This window comes from Haliotis rubra, unplaced genomic scaffold (assembly GCF_003918875.1).
Source record: "Haliotis rubra isolate DU_JTF1 unplaced genomic scaffold, ASM391887v1 Scf1951, whole genome shotgun sequence".
Classification (NCBI taxonomy): Eukaryota; Metazoa; Mollusca; class Gastropoda; order Lepetellida; family Haliotidae; genus Haliotis; species Haliotis rubra.
The window spans coordinates 1-22,348 of record NW_025765949.1 but is presented as its reverse complement, the minus strand read 5'-3'; the positions used below and the strand labels follow the sequence as shown (position 1 = coordinate 22,348).

The window sequence follows — 22,348 nt, the reverse complement described above, 5'->3', positions numbered from 1 at the left end:
TTAACCACTAGGCTACCCCACCCTGACGAGGCATTATATATCATTCATTATATATCATTCATTATATATCATTCACTACTATAGTCAGTTTGAATTCATTTTAGATCGGTGAATTGCTCACTAACACAAAATTTAATAATTGCAACTAAACCAAATTTTCCACTGTCTCATGAAATCGACAGACCAACTCTGATGATTTGTCACATAATTTTGGACAACCTCCCTCGTAAGAAATAGCGAAAAGTGACAACAAAATAATGATCGTTAGTTAAAGAACTCTTTTATTCGGCTGTCCAAAATTATTAGACAAATCATCAGAGTTGGTCTGTCGATTCCATGTGACTGTGCAATTTATTTATTTTTTGCATTTATTAGATTTTGTGTTAGTGGGTAATTCATCGGTCTCACCCACCCTCCAACAATCGAAACCGTTTAATCACCTGCAACAACATAAATTATCTAAAACATTAAGTACATTCCCCTCTGCTGTATTAAAACTAAGGACATATGTTATATTTGGGATTACATTTTCTTAGCAAAGTACAGATTCTAGTACTTTTGGGGTTGAGTCCCATCCGGGATTCGAACCCACATTCTCAGAGTCAGGCACCTACCAGTTGTCCGACTTCCATTTTTGTGGAAGCCGCGGTGGCTGAGCGGTCTAGGCGTCTGACTTTGTGTGCTGGCGATTTCTTTTCTTTGTTGTGTTACCTCGCACTCAGCAATATTCCATCTATATGGCGCCCGTCTAAAACTAATCGAGTCAATCCAGTGATTTACATCATAACACTTGGGATACGATGACATGTGTCAACCAAGTCAACGAGCCTCGCCATCAGATCCCGTTAGTCGCCTCTTACGACAAGCATGGGTGGCTGAAGATCAATTCTTACACGGATCTTCACGGGAATAGAAGATGTAAATGAGATGATGTCAAGCATAAATACCACGACTGACAATAAATATCGAAAATCAACAAACCAGACAGTTTTAACTAGGGGTGGGTATTGCAGAGAATTTTCATATTGCGATATACTGCGATGCAAAAGCATATATTGCGATATGTATTGCAATATATTGCAAGAAGTTTTTTTAAACAAAAAAGTACTTATAATCGAGTTAATGCTTGATTTATAAAGCAAAAACACAACAAAATCACTATGCTTGATTAAGCTTTAATAAAAACTCTCAATCATGACAAAATAAAAATGTGAGTAATATTTGGCACAAATGAAACAAGGAAACCAACAATTTTAAAAAACGGAAATATCCGAAGATTTCCGAGTGTTACGAAGTTTTCCGAATGCATGTCAAAATACCGGTTTTCTATCAGCGTATCGCAATACGTATCGTTTTCATGTCTGAACTGGTATATACCGGTAAACCGGTTATATTGCGCAGCCCTAGTTTTAACCCAACCACCATCAATTCGTACAGTTTTTATTTTATTAAATATCTCAGAATTAATGAATCAAACGAAGGTTATACACTGACACAAATCCTAGATACAATAATAAACATAAACGGACAAAAAAAAGTCTACTATGAATTAATATTGTCTTTGTCTTTTTACGCGAAAATGTATCTGGTTATTTATTAATTGCTATAGCGCTAAATATGGTGAAGCAGATAGGCCCTATATTCGAGTGTGAATACCATATAAGAAAATGTAGTCCGTAAGCCATTTTGTGCATGATATAAGTTAAATTTCATTCAAAATATTAATTGAAAGGGTTAAAACTTCCCTGAACTATGCTTCATGTGCTCGGGTCAAATGAGGGTCGGTTGGTTAGCCTAGTGGTTAAAGTGTTCGCTCGTCATGACGAAGACCCGGGTGCGATTCCAAACATGGGTACAATATGTGAAGCCCATGTCCGGTTTTCCCCGCCGTGATATCGCTGGAATATAGCTAAAAGTGGCGTACAACTATACTCACTCCCTTAATGTCCGGGGAGTATTTGAAAGTCGCTACCTGCAGCTGTCAACGTCAGGTTAGGTAAATGTATTCTGTGCAAGTTTTGAAATTATCAATATTACACACGTTAAAATCCAGTCTACAAATAGCATAATGTGCCGCTTTTAGCAATATTCTAGCAATATCACGGCGGGTAACACCAGAAATGGGCTTCAGACTATGCGGAATCGAACTCGGGTCATCGGCGTGACGAGCGAAGGCTTTAAACACTGGGCTACGTAACCGCCCATTAAGATCCATGCCAAATTTTTAAAAATCTCTACCCATAGATATACAATATACTAGTATATTTTTTTTAATATACTCATGGAAACGAATAAGGGAACACATGAAAGTACAGGTGTTCCGTTATTTATTTCCAGAATTTCACTCACAGTGCAATACATACCTTGTGAAGAAACCTGGAAAACAATAAAGGAACACTTGTACTTTCATGTGTTCCCTTATTTGTTTCCATGAGTATATATGAGAGTGAGTGGGTGAGTGAGTTTAGTTGAGTTTTACGCCGCTTTTAACAATATTCCCGCATTATCACGGCGGGGGTCACCAGAAATGGGCTTCACACAATATACCCATCCGGCGTGACGAGCGAACGCTTTAACCACTAGGCTATCCCACGTCCCTTTTGAATATAACAAAGCCGATAAACCAGTACACGTCATGACAACAGAACACGGATCTTCACAAGCATACCCTGCCGCTGTATTCCATAGGCGGATCAGGGTGGCTGGGTGTGGGGATGTATTCAGGGGTGCGCACCCCCCTTTTGTCATGAAAGATTATTAAACGACCATTGGAAACGGGTGAAAATGAAGTGTGCATCCCCCTCTTTTCTCAAGAGTGTGCATAGCCAACCAAAATATCATAGCAGTGGCAGATACAGCTTCTTGAGAAAGGGGGAGAGCACATTTCATTTTCACGTTTCAATGGTCATTTAATAAACTGTCAGGACAAAAGGGCGTGCCCCCACCCTCTCTCTCTCTCTCTCTCTCTCTCTCTCTCTCTCTCTCTCTCTCTCTCTCTCTCTCTCTCTCTCTCTCTCTCTCTCTCTCTCTCTCTCTCACTCACACTCACTCACTCACACACACTCAAAAAGCTGTATTCATGCAGAATTTATTTTCTGTCATACACGGGGCTGACTGAAATAGAATCGCAATGACGTTAAACTAAACGACATACTCACCTAAAATGTCGGCGTGATCAGTCATATGATGATAACAAATTACTATTCCGATTTTCCTTCGATTGGTCGTCATGACATTTCACTGACAGCGTTCCGGCGCTGTTTGTGTGTGGTTTGAGCGCCTCGATCGTGACCGTTGTATGAATACCTCCATTGTGTCTTGTATAATGTACACCGTATTGTCAAATCATATTGACAGGCAGGTATTGACAGATACCGTTACATATCCTTTGTAAGTATACACATGTATTGGCGTCGGTTTACAAATCGACGCATCAATATCATCAATGATGAAGCTGTGTTCGATTAGATGAACTGGTAATCTGGCTAATGAGACATCACCATGTTCTGTGATAGTCAGTCGATGAGCGAGCTGTTCGTATATCAATATATAACTGAACAATGTTATGTTTGTCACTATATGCTAATGATTACAACGTACTGATTTGGTTGAGGTGTGCGGATTGTTACCGAGGTCAGAATCATCCAAATGAAGATAGCGCGACTACCACGCCCGATGTGTTTTGATCCGTTGCCATGGAAATAAGGAAGAATCTGTCGCTGTATCACCTGAGATACCACACCTGTGTGTGATGGGAACAGCTGCAGCTGCCAGGCGTTGTTAGACATACATGCGACCTTTGATAATAACACCTACCTGAGGGCTCATAAACGTTTTTAAAGCTGTTTAACAAGTTTGAAAAATAGACCACAGGTGAGGGTGCTAAAACATTGATTTTAATATTTTTCGTCTTTTGTACTTGCTTATGAACATGCATTGTCATGCATTCTAAGTGAAAATCGATGCCTAATTTTTCTGAACACTAACATGACAGAAGAGAGAGAAAGGAGGGAGAGGAGGGAGGGGGAGGGAGAGAGGGAGGAGAGGGGAGGAGGGGAGAAGAGGAGGGAGGAGGGAGGGAGAGGGAGAGGGAGGCGAGGAGGGAGAGGAGGGAGGGAGGGGAGAGGGAGGCAGGAGGAGGGGGAGGGGAGGAGGGAGGGAGAGAGGGGGGGAGGGAGAGGGGAGGGAGAGAGAGGAGAGAGAGAGAGAGAGAGGGAGGGAGAGAGAGAGAGAGAGAGGGAGAAGTAGAGAGGGAGAGAGAGTGGGAGAGAGAGAGAGAGAGAGAGAGGAGAGATAACAAACAGAAGAAGTAACAGTGATTCTAGTAAACTGGGGTGGTGGGTTAGCTGAGTAACCTGGGTTCGAACCCCCACATGGGTACAATGTTGTGTGAAGCCCATTTCTGGTGTCCCGCGCTGTGATATTGCTAAAGGAGTCGTAAACTAAACTCACTCACTCACTCACTCACTCTGGTAAAATGTGTGAATGGGGTTTGATTCCGTTTTGTACAGTTTTCCAGTAGGTTACATCACAGCGTGTCTAAGTGAGGTCTCTGATGTATACCACTTGGGTGGTTTGCCTGGTCCAGACGCGAACATTTACAGCCTGATGTAATACAACTTAAAAAGTTGAGTGCGGGACAAGACAACATGCACTCACTCACAAAACGAATTTCTGGCGTCCCCGCTGTAATATTGCTCCGATATTTCGCAAAACCATTCTAACTACACTAACCTGTGTGTTGTACACCTGGTCACGTGCCGTCACAAGGGCGTCTACTAGCCCCTTATCTCTCTCCTGTAAACATGACAGATGTTCTGTGTACATGGAGAATAAGCCTGTGTCTGGCACTGGCAGCGACTTCCTCAGGACAACTCGGTAAGGTTTTTCTCCAGAAATCTTTAACTTAGAGGATAAAAACAGACAGTGAAAAGAAGGGAAAGATGAGAAAATGACAACTTAATTGAATCTATATATTAAAGTAATCTTGAAATTATGCCGAGTTTTTTGAAACACTGGCTTTTCCACCCTTGAAATGGAAAGGATCGCTTTGACCCATTTATTCGTTTTATATCGTGACATATTAAATGAGGATGTTTTTACGCCGCTTTTAGCAATATTCCAGCAATATCACGGCGGGAGACACCAGAAATGGCCTTCACACATTGTACCCATGTGGGACTCGAACCCGGATGTTGAGCGTGACAATCGGACGCTTTAACCACTAGGCTTCCCCCACCGCCCTCTATAAATGAAATATTTGAAGGCTGCATTCATTGGTATTGCTAAAAGCGACGTCAAACGTCACTCACTCATTCACTGTAAGCTGACACGCCCTGCCATAACTGAAACACTGGTGTATAATCACTCACTCATTTTATAGTACCGTGTGGAAGAATCCAGGATGAAACTCCGCTGTTCGGAAGACGTATTGTTGGTGGCACTGAAGCCAAACAAGAGGAATTCCCATGGCAGGTATGACGTCATTAGTTTATTTGATCATAGCCGGATGCGTATACAATAAGCTGAGGGTCAAACTGTAAACAAACAAATGAACCATTTAACATGTACCCCGTTAATCTGGAACATACAGTTAAAAGAGTATCCGGATTGGCGGGGTTTCAGTGTCTTACAAGAATCCGATGCCTCAAAGCTTTGAGAAATCTTTCAAGGGGCAAGCAAATCAGCGATGAGCTTCTTAATTCTCGGTAAGAGCTAGCGAAATATCCTTACTATAGTCAGTTTGGCTCATAAGCGGACCGTTCGCTCGTCACGCCGAAGACCCGGGTTCGATTCCCCACATAGGCAAAATGTGTGAAGCCCATTTCTGTTGTCCCCCGCCGTGATTTTGCTGGAATATTGCTAAAAGCGGCGTGAATCCAAACTCACTCACTCATAAGCGGGGCTGCCTCCGTGGTGTAGTGGTTAGAGCGTCCGCCCGGAGAGCGGAAGGTCGCGGGTTCGATCCCCGACAGCATCATACCAAAAGACGTTAAAATATGATACTTGTTGGTCCCTGCCTGGCGCTCGGCATTACTGGGTACAACAAGGACTGGTCGGCTCGGAGTCAGTATAATGTGTCTGAGTGGGGTATTCATGCTTCACTGTGGCATGGTATCTCAGTGGGCTATAGCAAGCACTATAAAACCAGCTTAAGTCTGAGCTAGTACAAGCAGCCGCACCTACACATACACACGCATGCACGTCGTCATAAGAGCGAAATATTCTCCCGCGACGTTAAACCCAATTTCACCTCACCTCACTTATAAGCGGACCGGTGAATTGCAATCTAACTCGAAAACTAATAAACATAAAATACTCAATGAAACACTGATCATAATCAAAACGTCAGACCAACTCTGTGAGGTTTTTGCAGAATTTATGTCCTAAAAATAAAAAAGTTGTTTACAAACTATCATTAAAGTATTGACACAGTTCACTATTTCTTACGAGGGGGGAGTGCAGAGAGATATATTGCGTGTCTCTTAGTCTCTCTCACAATTCCTGAACCTCATTATTTACCGTTCCACCCAGCTCTTAGTGTAATACAAAAGCCCTAAATGAAACAAGTATAGATTTAACCTCTCGACTACAGTCCGTTTGATTTCATTTGAGACCGGACCCGTGAAGATCCGGGGTAGAATAGGTCTTCAGCAACCCATTTTTGTCATAAAGGCGACTAGTGCTTTCAGTCACATGAATCGACAGACGATGATTTTGTCTTCATTGGATGACCCGAATAAAAAAATGCGTTTGACAAACGATCATTATTTTGTTGTCACTTTTCGCTATCTTTCACGAATATCATACGTGCAACTCGCACACCTGGCTGTTCTACCAGCAAGTGGTCCCCCATCGTACAAAATAGCGGTAAGCGACAAAATATTGATCGTTTGTTAAGCAACTTTTTTTATTCGAAAGTCCAACATTATGAGACAAATCATCAGAGTTGGTCTGTCGATTTCATGTGACTGTGCAAAATTTGGTTTGGTTACATTTATTAGATTTTGTGTTATTGAGCAATTCATCGGTCTCAAATGAAATCAAACGGACTCGATTCACACGACATTTCAACGCGGTTGAATGTACCCATGCTGCGAAGGCGCCTGCAAGCAAAATGGGGTGTAAATTTCACAGTTTTCTGATGCTCATTTGTGAATATACTCAACCAAAAAAAGTTAAGGACCACCCCAATTTTCAATATTATAGTGTTTAATAGCTCATATTAAGATCCATATAATGCTTAAATATTGAATATCGGGGTGATCCGTAACTTTTGTGTTGAGTATATATTCAGACACCAAGCGTTAGTCAACCTGTCCGTAAACTAGATTTACCAGTGACTCTTGACATTACAGGTTGGTCTAAGATCGTTCGGGCCTACTTTCTGCAGCGGAGTGTTAATTGCAAAAGACTGGGTGCTAACTGCCGGAAGGTGTTTTGACGGGTAAGAAAAACTGATAAAACACAGACAACCTACGGTACACAAACCTGAGAAAAGACAACCAAGGCAAGAGTAAAATCATGTCAAATATAGTGTAGATAGACAGATTCATACACCGTGCGTTTAGATTGTATATTCTCTGGGAGCTGAGAAGGACATTTGACAGTAGTGAGTGAGTGAGTTTAGTTTTACGCCGCACTCAGCAATAGTCCAGCCATATGGCGCCGATCTGTAAATAATCGAGTCTGGACCAGACAGATCAACAGCATGAGCATCAATCTGCGCAATTGGGAACCGATGATATGTGTCAACCAAATCAGCGAGCCTGACCATCCGATCCCGTTAGTCGCCTCTTACTTGAGATTAGTAGTAGTTGTTGTTGCTGTTGTTGTAGCAGTAGTACTAATAACAACAGTAGTAGTAGTAGCAATAGTAGTAGTAGTAGTAGTAATAACAGTAGCAGTAGTAGTAGTAATAACAGTAGCAGTAGTAGTAGTAGAGGTAGTAGTAGCAGCAGCAGTAGTAGTAATAGCAGCAGCTGTAGTAGTAGTAGTAGTAGTAGTAGTAGTAGTAGTAGTAGTAGTAGTAGTAGTAGTAGTAGTAAGAGTTTGCTGAACTGACGCCGCGATTTGACTGTATTGATAAGAATTTTATGCTTAAGAAAGTGTTCCATTCCGACGTTTTACTGATGCTACGGCGAAGTGTTTTTTCTGCTGCAGGCACTATGATCTCACCAGCTGGATAGTTGCTACAACTAACATAGTTCTCTGCTGTAGGCACCAGCTTGATGATCCCTAACACCAGCTCCTCCACGAGGCTGGATAGTTGCTACAACTAACATAGTTCTCTGCTGTAGGCACTATGATCCCACCAGCTGGATAGTTGCTACAACTAACATAGTTCTCTGCTGTAGGCACTATGATCCCACCAGCTGGATAGTTGCTACAACTAACATAGTTCTCTGCTGTAGGCACTATGATCCCACCAGCTGGATAGTTGCTACAACTAACATAGTTCTCTGCTGCAGGCACTATGATCCCACCAGCTGGATAGTTGTAGTGGGGGACTATGACAGGGGACGCCTGGACGGTGGATAGTTGCTACGACTGGCATAGTTCCTCTACTGTAGGCACTATGATCCCACCAGCTGGATAGTTGCTACAACTGACATGATTCTCTGCTGCAGGCACTATGATCCCACCAGCTGGATAGTTGTACTGGGGGACTATGACAGGGGACGCCTGGACGGTGGATAGTTGCTACGACTGACATAGTTCTCTGCTGAAGGCACTATGATCCCACCAGCTGGATATTTGCTACAACTGACATGATTCTCTGCTGTAGGCACTATGATCCCACCAGCTGGATAGTGGTACTGGGAGACTATGACAGGGGACGCCTGGACGGTGGATAGTTGCTACGACTGACATAGTTCTCTGCTGCAGGCACTATGATCCCACCAGCTGGATATTTGCTACAACTGACATGATTCTCTGCTGTAGGCACTATGATCCGACCAGCTGGATAGTGGTACTGGGAGACTATGACAGGGGACGCCTGGAAGGGACGGAGATGAGGGTGCATGTCAGGAATATCGTCATACATGGAGGATTCACTATGGGTAAAATATTTTCTGTATGGAGCCATAAGTTACTCGACTGACCGAAATAATAATTATAGCAAAGGCACCTTGTAACACAAGAACCATTTATATTTATATAATTAATGGAAATCGAATTCCTTTGGTTTTGTGTGGCGCCCATGAGAGGACCCTAAAATTTGACTTTACGTTCTGAGGCGGCCATCAATGAATGAATAAATTACAAAATGAATATTGCTTTACGCCTTACCAGCAATTTTCCAGCTATTCGCGGCGATCCCGTCAATGAGGTTGCAGTGTGTCGACGTAGTGCAGGAGGTATATCCTACAAATAAAATCACACTTTTTTTCGCAGATCCCTACAGTAACGACGTGGCTCTGGTACAGCTGGTCAACCACGACATCGACTACCCTTTCGTGTGCCTACCAGGCTCGAACACGGACTTGCTGGGATCAAGTTGTGTGATCACTGGCTGGGGTGCCACCCACAAAGGTACTGAAAATTGGCTTAAATGAAAAATACGACGCGTTCAGTGGGAGAATAAAGGAATTGATCGACCGATAGAAAAAGCTGGAAGACCTGAGATAGCACGTGACCTAAAATTCGTCACAACAAATTCATTTTCTACCCACTACACTAGTCTCATCACTTACAGCGCAAATATTAACGCCAATACAGTCATAAGTCTTCGTTGAAATATAGACTTGTTAGATCGTATCGCCACGAGCGCTCGTAAGGACCCGTTGAACGAAGCAGCTTTAAGGCAGTCATGGGGTTTTCCTTCAATGGGGGTAGCGCAAAGAACCATCTATGATTCAGTGAAGGTGAGAGATCTCATAGTTACAACGGGTGTAAATTCCTGATGAACTAAAATTGGGGCCCGTTCAACAAAACGATCTTAGCGCGAAGACAGTCGTAAGTCAACATTTAACTGAAGTGTTACGATGAACGTACCGCTAGGACACCTGTTCGTTCCCTTTCAACAAAGTGGTCATACAGCTACAACAGACTTTAAGTCTAAGTTCCACTTCGCAGTCATTGCGAAGCGAGGAGTGAGTGAATGAGTTTAGTTTTACGCCGCACTCAGCAATATTCCAGCTATATGACAGCGGTCTGTAAATAATCGAGTCTGGACCAGACAATCCAGTGATCAACAGCATGAGCATCGATCTTCGCAATTGGGAACCGATGACATGTGTCAACCAAGCCAGCGAGTCTGACCACCCGATCCCGGCGATGCGAGGAGCTGGAATTGGTTCTAAAAAATTCATTTGAGTTGACTCTTGAGACAAACATATATTCTTGCAGACGGACCCTCGACGTAAAGTACTTCTGCACTTCAATATCAGAAAGTTTAACACAATTAGCACTAGACTGGATTTAGTTAACGTTTTCCTTTCCAGGCGATGACTTGGCATACAAACTTCAGAAGCTGCCGATGAACGTTGTCAACGCCTCGCTGTGCCTGTTGCCTAGCAACACCCGAAGTGCCGATTACCTGTGCGCGGTCAGTGACGTCCAGGGAGGAGGCCCCTGCTCAGTGAGTGTCGTATGTGCAGATTACCTGGATTGTTTGATTGTCAACTATGATTGATAGACTGAATGTTCTAGGGTCCTTGCAGTGGCTCTCATCTCGGTAAACCTACACTGACAAATTGGTCCATTGCCTTGGTTCTCGTGATCTCAAATCACCCATCGGTGTACATCTATGTTCACTCTAATCAGAACTAAGTGCATAGGCGTTTTTTACTGTGAGTTCCGATTAGCGCGTGGGTGAATGCGCCGCTTTTCACAATGTCTCAGCATTATCAGGGGCGGTGGGGTAGCCCAGTGGTTGAAGCGATCGCTCGTCACCCCGAAGACCCGGGTTCGAGTCCCCACATGGGTACAATGTGTGAAGCCCATTTCTGGTGTGCCCCGCCCTGATCGTGTTGGAATATTGCTGAAAGCGGCGAAAACTAAACTCACTCACTCAGTAATATCAACGCAAGACACACGTGTCACCCGTATACGGATGAAAATCATTTAATAGTACCATGCCAAAATTACCGATCTCCAGGTTATGACAATAAAAGGAAGGTTTGAAAATGGGATATTCCACTCTGATAGGTATCTTACTTCCTCAGTAGCAGGGGCGGTAGGGTAACCTTGTGATTAAAGCGTTCGCTCGTCATCCCGAAGACCCGGGTTCGATTCCCTACATGGGTACAAAGTGTGAAGCCCATTTCTGGTGTCCCCCGCCGTGATATTGCTGGAATATTGCTAAAAGCGGCGTAAAACCATACTCACCCACTCACTCAGTCCAGGGCTTGCATTTCGGTACACCTGCACTTACCCCTGGATCCATTCGTGTTGTCCAGTGGGCGGTGGGGTAGTCTCGTGGTTAAAGCGTTCGCTCGTCACGCCCAACCTATGCGGGTTCGATTCCCCGCATAGGCCCAAAGTGTACAGCCAATTTCCGGTGTTCCCCGCAGAGGTAATGGTGGAATGTTGCCAAACGCGGCGTAAAACCATATTCACTCTCCCTGTCTTCAGATATGGGCGCGGTGAGGTATCTGACTGGTGTGAGGACCTGACTTTATTGTCAGCATCATAACCGTTCTATAAATGTTTGAAACCTGTACAGAATGCGATACTTCAGTGCTAGACTCCTCTTCTTCCACCGTCATAAATCTTTGCGTTTTGAAGTTTTCAAGATACATTTTCAACATGTTGTATTCAAAGAATTCGATGGTCGATAAATTGGATTTTTTTATGTACTCTCTATTTAGTTTTTCTTTAGAAACGGCACGGCAGATTCACAAAGATAGTTATAAAAACGATATCCGCAATATATTATCTTTAAAATACAACAGCAACAGCAAGTCCTTACCTAGTCTGTCTCACAGAACCACATTATGTTCCCTTCCGCCGAGCCCTTTCTGCAATGCCAAAGTCCCAAATGAAGCCAGTCCAGATTTACCTGTTTCTGGGTCCCGATTCACAAAGCGATCGTAACGTTACGACCTGTCGTAACTATAGTTTAGTATTGGCTTACGAATATCGTAGCGCTACTAACGCTTTGTGGATCGATATTCGTAACCCTATGCTAAACTAAAGTTACGACAGGTCGTAACGTTACGATCGCTTTGTGGATCGGGACCCTCATTCTCACTATTCACCCCGGCTCCTTTTCAGTTTAAATGGAATTATTTGTTTCTGTCAATTATATAAATTCACAAATTCAGAGACTTTGCGTTTGTCTGGTCCTAACCCACTCATCCTTCTCTTCACACAGGGTGATGCTGGCGGCGCACTGCAGTGTAGACTGGGATCGGTCTGGGTTGCCGCTGGAATAGTGCTGGACACATATGCATGTGGTAACACCACCGAGTTGTACACCAACGTAAAGAGTTACCTCCCTTGGATACAGAAGACGATGACGCTTTTGAATGATGCAGGGACCATACAGCATTAAATAATGTCGAATCAGCATTTTGCTTGTGCATAGTCAGCATTTTTCACACTTCAGCAACATACTCTCAAACACAGACATGGTCACTAATTATATAAGATTTGGGTGTCCAACATTTAAATCATACCTGTCAACTCTCGAGCATTTGGCTTGAGACTCACGCTTTTATGACTCGTGACACGCTCTTAAGACAAAACTGATAACTCTCACGTCAAACACGGTGAGACTCAAGCATAAATTATTCATGTCACGCTCACGTGACAATGCTGTGAAAAGGAAAACGAAAAAATCCGTTAAAACACAAAAATAGGTCTGAAGACTTCGTTTTCAGTGACTTTTCTAAGAAGAGAATTTGCATTTATGCGTTGATTTCAGTGGGGTTTCAGGACCCGCCCAACCAGCACTTACACCCTGGCATCTCAAGCTTTCACTCTTGGCGTTGGTAGTTCTGTTCAATATTACGGGGAATCGTTGATTTATTTTCCTGGGGAGATTTTTTCTAATCACAATCATATTCTGTGAAGTGACGTCCGAAGAATCTGAGCATTTTTCAGACAACATATTTTGTTTTTCTATTTTGTTTTAGCAAGTCACGCTAACAACCCTTAAAACATAATAAAGGGAACAGCGATTCGAAGTAATAGATTCCTGGTGCGCCCAAGGAAGGCAACTCTGGGTGTCCTCCCATTTGTGAGAACTCCCAGTTGTGAGACACATTAATTAATGGTTCAGTGCACACAGGTGGTGCTTCCCCATCCCTACACGTGGGAACAGCCCTGTTGCTGAAGAGTACCTGCAGGAGGCATAGTTCATTAATGAGTTAATTAACACAGAAGACATTGTTCGTTGAAGAGCATTTATTGTTTTCAATAAAGAACAAGTTAAATACTGAAATACTGAAAAGATTATCATTATATTTACACAGAAGAAATAGTTCATTAAATATTTCATTATGATTTTTTATTCACACATTTTGATGATATGCGTTATTATGATGTTTCTGTGTCATTATAAAACACTTTTTACATGGGTCCATATTTGGAGATTTTGACACTTTTCATATTGATCACGAAGTTACCTACACAAAGTGTTTATTTTTTAAAGCCATTTACCTGAGTAGGTTAATTACTTTATCTTTTAAGCTACCTCCACAAGATTCAGTTAAATAGCTAATCCCTTATTAGCTGGGGTTAATCCATTCTATCAGATAAGGGAGTAAGGTGTGTTTTCATTGCTACTTACCTACTCCACTGTCTCACAACTGGGAGTTCTCACAAATGGGAGTAGACCCAACTCTGCATAGTGTATTGCAGCGCCTCTTACTCCTTGGCCATCCATGCATGTAGTTTAAAATATGGAGTCGGGTTTTATTACCCAGGTTGTCAAAGTATGGCTAGTTGCACACTAATCTCGTACGTCACACGAGTGCGGTATCGCGTTGACCTGTGTCGTAACGACTTGACCTGAGATTCTAAGGATTTGATTGGATAACCGATGACCTCGATTAGGTCACGTTGTGACGCGGAACTACTTTTTCATTCATAACAAACACGTGAATTCATTCATTCTACACCTTAGATGCATTGTGGGAATGTAAACGTTGCGAATGTTGCCGTGTCGCTGTTTAATTGTGAGTCGAACTGAGACATTATCCGTCGGAAAACATAAACGTAATGTTTCAACCGAGGTGAAGCAACCGCAAACCAGAGAATACGGGATGCAACGGAGTGCCACGGTTTTTACTGTAGGAGGCTGTACGAGGCGATGACAACTGACATGCATCGTGACGACGGTTACCATGGGTAGTGACGTCAATACAGTGTGACGTATTGCAAAAGTGTACAACAGAACAAACTTCTTCCGCAGCCTCTTTATGAAACCGGTTTCGGTTTGACATCATAACAATAACAAAAATACGTTATTTTGTCAATTTCATGCATGTATGTAAGTTGTGGGGTAATATTAATAAAATACCACTTTTTAATCCCGGTCTCATTACATGCTCTTTTAATCATGTTCAAATAAAACTTCCTATAAAGATTTTCAATGACCCTCGCTTTCTGCTCGGTCAGATACCATAAGCAGGACAATCGTTTCGTATGATTTGTATGTAATGAGCACACACTCCGGCACAGCGATGACTTAACCTAACATCACTGCCACAGACTATTTTGCATATCATGTGACCGGACCTTTCTCTTGTTTGTAACCAAACGCGCATATTCATAATAAGAAGAGACTGGACTCACGAAAGCTTTTCGGCGCTCTCTTCATAATGTTTTACATTGTTAAATATATATTCTTCCACAACTGCGACAGTAAGGTCTATGACAGTACATATTTAGATATCAAACTGGCTGCATCGTTTGCTCTCCTTCAGCGTCGTTGACAGCACGCGGAGCCGTACAACGTATGTAAACAAAGGATCGCTACGCAAATCAAAATAGTGTCACATGTTTTTTGATATTTTCTCAGTGAAACTAAACCATTCTATTAAAGATGTTTAGTTAGATGTGTAGACTCGTCAAAAATAAAAGAGAAAAAGAAATCTGTACATTATATTGAATGGACATTGTGGCAGAGGTAATATGCTGGGTGCATGGAACTCTGGGTAGGCGAGTGTAATGAGCAGTGTGCGAAACAGTTTCAAAAGTTTGCTATCCAGTCGGACTAGCTATGACTGAAAGTTACTAGCCCACAAAATAATTCACTAGCCCGAAATTTGAATAATATACATGTAGACACGGGCTTCATCATTAAAAGCTGCTAATATGATGAACATTATTAATCAGGCCATAATCTTGCATGATTTAAAAAGTGTATTATAACTTAACAAGTCGGAGAAAGTGGTACATTTACAATATGACCCCATGAAAATTCACTAGCCAGTAGGGCCAGTGACTGTTGAGATTTACTGGCCCGACTGGATTTTGACTAGCAACGGGCTAGCGGGCCAGTGCCTATTTCGCACATTGGTAATGAGATCTTGTGTAGTATTCTCTATTTACGCCACTTTCGGCAATATTCTATTCATATCACAGCTGGGACAGGAAGGAATGGGCTTGCACGTACATTATACCCATGTGGAGAACTGTCCCGTGACGACCGAAGGCTTTAACCACTAGGCTACACCACCGCCCCCTTTGAAATAAAGTCTTATTCTCTGAACCTGCTTATAACTTGTATTCTAAGATGTGAAAGATCAAAGGCGCCGACTGTACTTATCAGACGATAATGTGCACTTTTTGAATTACGTCACAATGTATTGGCGTCACTGCGCCATTCTAGTCTGACCCTCTTAATCGAACACTTTCGCATTACGTCACAATGTAACCAACGTCACGATTCGTGTCAGCTGTCATCGCGTACAGCCTCCTACAGTAAACTACCCCGTTGCATCCCGTTTCTTGGTTTGCAGTTGCTTCACGCAGCTAACATCACTGGTGGAAACATTACGTTTATGTTTTCCGACTGATAAAATGTCTCAATTCGACTCATAATTTTCCAGCGACACGGTGACGTCGCAATGTTTACATTCCACAATGCAATCGTGGAATGACGCTTGACTACTCAGCTTCATCTGGATGTACTGATCTAAACTTACGTTGGTAGTAGAAATGCGACGTTCATATTGCCCCATATGGTTTACGTTAACCACAGATCGCAAGCGTCCTCGTACTTTAACTATAATAGTTCAGGGCGAAAGTGTGCTTTTATTACACTCTGGGTGTCGTTGTACAAAGCGATCTTAGCGCTAAGGTGACCGTAACTCACATACCTTAACATGGACTTACGACAGTCGTAGCGCTAAGGTTGTTTTGTACAACGGCGTCCTGGACAACAAAGTCCTGTGGTTGATACCGTGAGCAACGACCCACGAATTCAGGTGAGTGAGTGAGTATAGTTTTACGCCGCACTCAGCAATATTTCCAGCCATATGGCGGCGGTCTGTAAATTCATCGAGTCTGGGACCAGACAATCCTAGTATCAACAGTATGAACATCAATCTACGCAATTGGGATGCGGTGACATGTGTCAACCAAGTCAGTGAGCCTGACCACCCGATCACGCTGAGTCGCCTCTTACACCAAGCGTGGGTTACTGAAGATCAGTTCTAACCCAGAACTTCACGGGTACATGGTCAGAGACCACCTAATCACATGTAGCTGCCTGTGACACAACCAAATTGAGAGATTGCATAATTAAAAGGATATGAGATTCAAAAATTGGTAATTCTTACATATGCTATTTAATATTGATCCTTTTCACAACTTGCATTATGTCTCGCCTTTTCGCACAAAACCGACCCCAGAAGACCAGAATATGAAGGTCTTGGGGGCAGCCAGGCCACGTGTCATTCTGTGACCAACTCGTGCCATTCCGGACAAGCCAAAAAGCGACTCGTGCCCCTCTCGAAGGATTTCATATTGGCGGATGAACATCAGAACTACTTTAAACAGGAACGATAACTCTATTCTTGTTTGATTCCAATGATACTTAATATCACACATTGTATCATACATTGTATTGCTGTTTATGTTTTTAAAGAATTAAACCTTTTTGATACAACTAAAAGAAGGAGAAAAACTTATTTGTTACAGACTTATTCTGTTGTAATTATTACCAGATGTTCACCTTATATTTCCAATTATATTTCTAAAAAGGGTTTGATTATCACAAACGGGATTTGTTTCATTAAATATGTAAATAAAATTTATAAAAGCTACATTAAATCCCAAAGCAGAAACTCAAAAATGACTTTAAGATATTTCTCAAAACTGCCCAATGTTAAAGACTAAAGTTGATTAGTTACATGCAGATATATGCCTAATATTATTGTTTTGAAACTCGTAGCGATTTATAATTACATTGCCTAAAATTGTTGGAAGCCTCCGCGTACAATCTCCATAGCAAACCCGCAAGATCGTTAGAAATACCCTCAATTGGACCCATGAGAGCCGTTATGGCAACAAACGCACGTGCGTGTATTTGAATCTCACCGTCAATCGCATGATTCTTATCAAAAACTTCATAATAGGCAAAAAACACCATAGCTAAGTTCTTTGTTCTTTCAATATGGCGATATATATGTTTCTCATGATTTTTAAAACAATAACATAATGCCATAAACGATTTAAGTACTCGGGATTATTTTTGCCAAAGCACCACAGTCATTTACGCGTTCTGATTGGTTTGTCGTATTTTCGCACAAAAGAAGCATCGATAGCGGGCGAGTCTTCTTGGAGGTTATGGAAAGAGGCGAGTGGTGACGAATGTATTACGTGTGTCACGAACAGGATGTAATTCGGGAGAAGTGTTTAGAGTGTTTGCAAACGGATGCGTTCGGGAGAAGTGTTTCAAGTGTTTGCAAACGGATGCTTTCGGGAGAAGTTTTCAAGTGTCTGCAATCGGATGCGTTCGCGTGTGATGCTTCCAAATTATTTAACCACTATCCAAGATATGGTTTTCCTAAACCCTGTCTATGTTCCAGTCCACGTCACCATGAGGTATATTTTACAAATAAATCAAAGACATACATATTTGTGAATCTCTTTTACTGGAAGACTGAGATATCAGTGTATTTGCAATAAATAATCTATTGATCACACCAGAGACCATATGATGAATTGAATATATGGTCTCTGATCACACATAAAGCTTGCTCTCAAAAATATGTACAACAATATAATAAATGTAAAACCAATCAAATTCAATCAATACATTTGTTTCGCCATGCCGGGACTTGGAAGATAACTCATATTTCACCATGGTTGGTTTATTCTTTAATGTCACATTCAGCAATATTCCAGCTATATGGAGGCAGTCTGTAAATAATCAAGTCTGTACCAGACAATCCAGTGATCAACATCATGAGCATCAATCTTCACAATTGGGATACAATTTTACCAAGACTCCATCCTCGATGATGCAGTGTATTATCTCAATGTTATCAGAATAAATACCCTGAACCTATTTGCTTGGTTTTGAACCATATTTAAAAAGACCCACCACTAAAAATAAGCTGCCCAGTCAAACAACCTTTGTTTTGTTGTTTAACGCATGCGCACTCAGCAATATTCCAGCTATATGGTAGAAGTCTGTAAATAATCAAGTCTGGACCAGGCAATCCTGTGATCAACAGCATGAGCATCGAACTACATGTACACTCATGAAGCAGAGTTCCCACAAAATCTACAAAGTTATTGCACTGAGTGTCATGAGTTTCCACCTGTGAGATGTCAACTGTCTGCAACATGACAACTACTTACAATGTATATGTGAATTTAGAGCATGTCCAGGTGCAAACCTGATGATCTGAATTTGTTCAAAATCTTTTTGACCTATTGAAAAAAACAGAAGCACTTCGTGACATATTTTCAACAAATACAACAAATAATTGCCAATTTTTGGCTAACAAACGTAAATTGCTTTTGAAATTATTCATCATGGTGAATAATATAATGAAAGACAGGTTGGAATTATCAAACCCTAAACAATTAAATACAAACAAAAAAATTATTGATAATGTGGACATGGCTGGCTGAACTCGTAGCATAAACATAATATGTACAAACAATCAAGATGACAATATTGAATATTGAATTGATAATCAAAGTATTTAGGGTTTATTATGAGCCTCATGATTTCTTTGGTTGGTTGTTTACAGACCAAGAACTCATTTCCATAAGTGAGTGAGTGAGTATGGTTTTACGTCACTTTCAGCAATATCTCAGCAATATCATGGCAGGGACACCAGAAATGGACTTCACACATGTGGGGAATCGAACCTGGGCCATCCGCATGACGAGCAAACACTTTAACCGCTAGACTACCCCACCGCTCCACACTTCCATAAAACAATCATAGCTCTAGTATGTGATCATAGTCATTAGTGATAACGAATGGGTTCAATAATCTTATGCCTAAAGTAGCTTCGAGGGCCAGTTTCAAAAAGAAGTCTTAGCAGTTAGGAGTCTATAGCTCCATACTTCAACATGGACGTACAACAGCAGTAGCAGTATGAGTGCTTTGGGGAGGGACTCCTTTGAGCATTGAGCTTAACCTTGAATTTTGAAATCATTGTTGAGTCAAACCCAAGGCTTCAGTTATGGTAATATCGTAGGTTCAGTCTAAGTAAACATAGGCTCAATATTATTCCTCACACTGTTATACTGAGTCTAAGTACCCTAGTAGAAGGTCGAGTCAGCTAACCTTTGAGCGACCTATGACCATCCAATCAAACACGAGACGGCCAAACGGATTTATAACCAATCGGACAACGGCTACTATTTAGGGTTCGTTGGCAACAAACGAAAATCCTCATAAAACACAGATATTTGACCTGCAGTATACCTTTGGGGTTTCTGATGACATGGTAACTATAGTACCTTATATTTACGCAAGATGACAGCGACTGTTTACTCACTGTTGTGGGTAATGGCGTCCTCCATGTGTATTACTCCGGAAGCCATCGTGCGGAGAATTGCATTGAATTGTTCAAGTACAAACGATTTGAGGTAAAAGTTCAAACAGTATGTGAGTATGTTATCTTTCGCGATTTGGTAACCTGTGTTCTGATTGGTCAATTCAAAAGGTTAGCTGATGCGACCTTCTACTGGGGTTTGTTAGACTCAGTATAGCAGTGTAACGAATAATACTGAGCCTAAGTTTACTTAGACTGATCGAAGGTTATCACAATCCTATTCCATAACCCAATCATATTGCTACATCTATGGTAACTCCTATGCATCAGTATAGGATTGCCACCATCTGAGTCCTGACATTGACTTGTGGAATGGGTACGTGATAGATTCTCATGAAGCAGTATTAGTATTTGACAGGTGTTGGAAGCCGGCAAGAGGTGTCATGGACGCCTGCATCAGCTGTCTGTGCGTCCAGCAACCCGCGCTGCCAACATCCTCTCCTTCTCGTGCTCCTTCTCCCGCTGCTGAGCCTTCTGTAAGCTCCTCCTTCTGACGCTGCTGCTGCAGCTTGACGGCCCGCTTCTGTAACACAATAACACAATGTAGATTCACTGCCTGTTTCTGTAACACAATTTCTGTAACACAATGTAGCTTCACTGCCTACTTCTGTAACACAATAACACAATGTAGATTCAATGCCTAGCATAACACAATGGAAATCCACTTGCCTACTTCTGTAACATAATACAATGTAGCATCACTGTCTTCTGTAACACAATAACACAATGTAGCATCACTGTCTTCACTGTTGCTTCACTCCCAGCTCTGTAACACAATGTAGCTTCACAGCCTGCTTGTGTAACACAATAACACAATGTAGCTTTACTGTCTGCTTTTATAACACAATGTACCTTCACCACCTTCTTCTGTAACACAATAACACAGTTTAGCTTTACCACCTACTTATGTATAACAATAACACAAAGTAGCTTTAACACAATAGCACAATGTTGCTCCTCCTGATAGTTCTTTGCAATGAAGCACATGCTAAAATCCACAAAGGATTTTACCAAAACAACTCATACCTTGAGCTTCCCTGACTTGTCATGGAGATTGGACATCTCTTTCTTGATGGTGATCAGTTTATTGTAATACTTCCTTGCCTTCAACATCTGAAACATCATCATCATCATTAAGATCATTATTATCATTTAGATCATTACCATCACTACCCATCATCATTATCACCATCCTCCTCCTCCTCATCATCATCATCATCACGATCATCATCATCAATGTTGTGTCAGCCAAATGTTATCACTATTACCACTAACAGTGGTACCCTCCACAACAATGTTACTTACATTTATTAGAAGTGAGTGAGTATATTTTTATGCCGCATTAGCAATACCCCAGCAACATCACAGCGGGGACACCAGAAATGGGCTTCACACATTGTACCCATGTGTGGAATCGAACCTGGACCTTCGGCGTGAGTGAGTGAGTGAGTATGGTTTTAGCCGCTTTTAGCAATATTCCAGCAACATCACAGCAGGGACACCAGAAATGGGCTTCACACATTGTACCCATGTGGGGAATCGAACCTGGACCTTCTGGTGACAGTGAGTGAAGTATGGTTTTAATGCTTTGTAATGTGCGAGTCCACCAAGCTACCGCGACGCCCAAGTTTATTAGGACTTTATACAGAGGTAAATGTACACTGAAAATTAGGACTGTACATGGACCAAAGACAATAGAAGAATAGGGATGATACCACGCGTTCGGGAAAACTTGAGTGCATCTTGTCACAAACACACCCAAGGAAGCATGTCTCCTAAACAACACACACACTGGTGTGGAACAACTGGGTTGGATCTTACTGTCTGGGTGAGTTCTTCCATAGACTCAGCATTCCTGGAACTTGGAGTTCTCCTGTTCCACAGTGTCTATCAGATCTTCTGGTTAGACCTGGAACCCAACGTCAGTACTGTACTATAACCAGGATATTTAGAGTTGAAAACATTATATACATTTTATAAATATTTAAGGAAAATTTGAAGTCAAGTTAAGAAGGGTGAATGTACTGGGAAAGTGCACTGACCAAGCTAACCGAACTCTTATTGATTTACTTTTCTTGGGGAATAACAATTTCTCTGAATTGACACAAATGAGGGTGAAAGGTTCAAACAGGTGTTTCTACACAATTGTGTGGATGGACATTTGGGATAAAGATGGTCAGTTTGATCAGTTTGTCAATAAAGGGGCACGCATTGGCTCTGAAATGATTTGATTAAGTATCTTCTGGCGCCTACCAGTCTGAAATATTAGTTAGATATGCCAACGTTTGGTTGATGGATGGCTTAAGGATAACTAGAAGCAATGTCATTTTATAACTGGAAGAATTTGATGGTAAATAAATGAAGTC

At 41.8% G+C, this 22,348-nt stretch overlaps 1 protein-coding gene and 1 long non-coding RNA gene across 3 annotated transcripts; one reads left to right on the top strand and one right to left on the bottom strand.

Annotated features, from left to right (window-relative positions):
- The first annotated feature begins 4,777 nt into the window (after positions 1-4,777).
- Positions 4,778-12,519, top strand: LOC124274885 (transmembrane protease serine 11D-like). Of its 2 annotated transcripts, XM_046710256.1 has the most exons (8): positions 4,778-4,878; positions 5,384-5,475; positions 7,359-7,447; positions 8,789-8,850; positions 9,009-9,065; positions 9,400-9,537; positions 10,449-10,585; positions 12,323-12,519. In XM_046710256.1, the coding sequence occupies exons 1-8, from the start codon at positions 4,806-4,808 to the stop codon at positions 12,500-12,502; spliced, it is 828 nt and encodes a 275-aa protein (XP_046566212.1). In that variant the 5' UTR covers positions 4,778-4,805; the 3' UTR covers positions 12,503-12,519. The 2 variants fall into 2 exon arrangements, with proteins under 2 accessions (XP_046566212.1, XP_046566211.1); XM_046710255.1 differs by lacking the exon at positions 8,789-8,850 and having other exon boundaries at positions 8,947-9,065.
- Positions 12,520-20,461: 7,942 nt separating this feature from the next.
- Positions 20,462-21,847, bottom strand: LOC124274888. The gene is made up of 3 exons (XR_006898062.1): positions 21,804-21,847; positions 21,009-21,095; positions 20,462-20,505 (listed from the first exon to the last, which is right to left on the bottom strand). It is a non-coding gene; the product is annotated as an uncharacterized LOC124274888 (long non-coding RNA).
- Between the last annotated feature and the right edge of the window lie 501 nt (positions 21,848-22,348).

Bases quoted from the DNA above. Each gene is read 5' to 3' on its own strand.
- LOC124274885 (XM_046710255.1), top strand. From the start codon at position 4,806: ATGACAGATGTTCTGTGTACATGGAGAATAAGCCTGTGTCTGGCACTG. The intron at 4,879-5,383 runs GTAAGGTTTTTC...CTCATTTTATAG, and splicing joins GACTTCCTCAGGACAACTCG to TACCGTGTGGAAGAATCCAG. The intron at 7,448-8,946 runs GTAAGAAAAACT...TCTCTGCTGTAG, and splicing joins GCCGGAAGGTGTTTTGACGG to GCACTATGATCCGACCAGCT.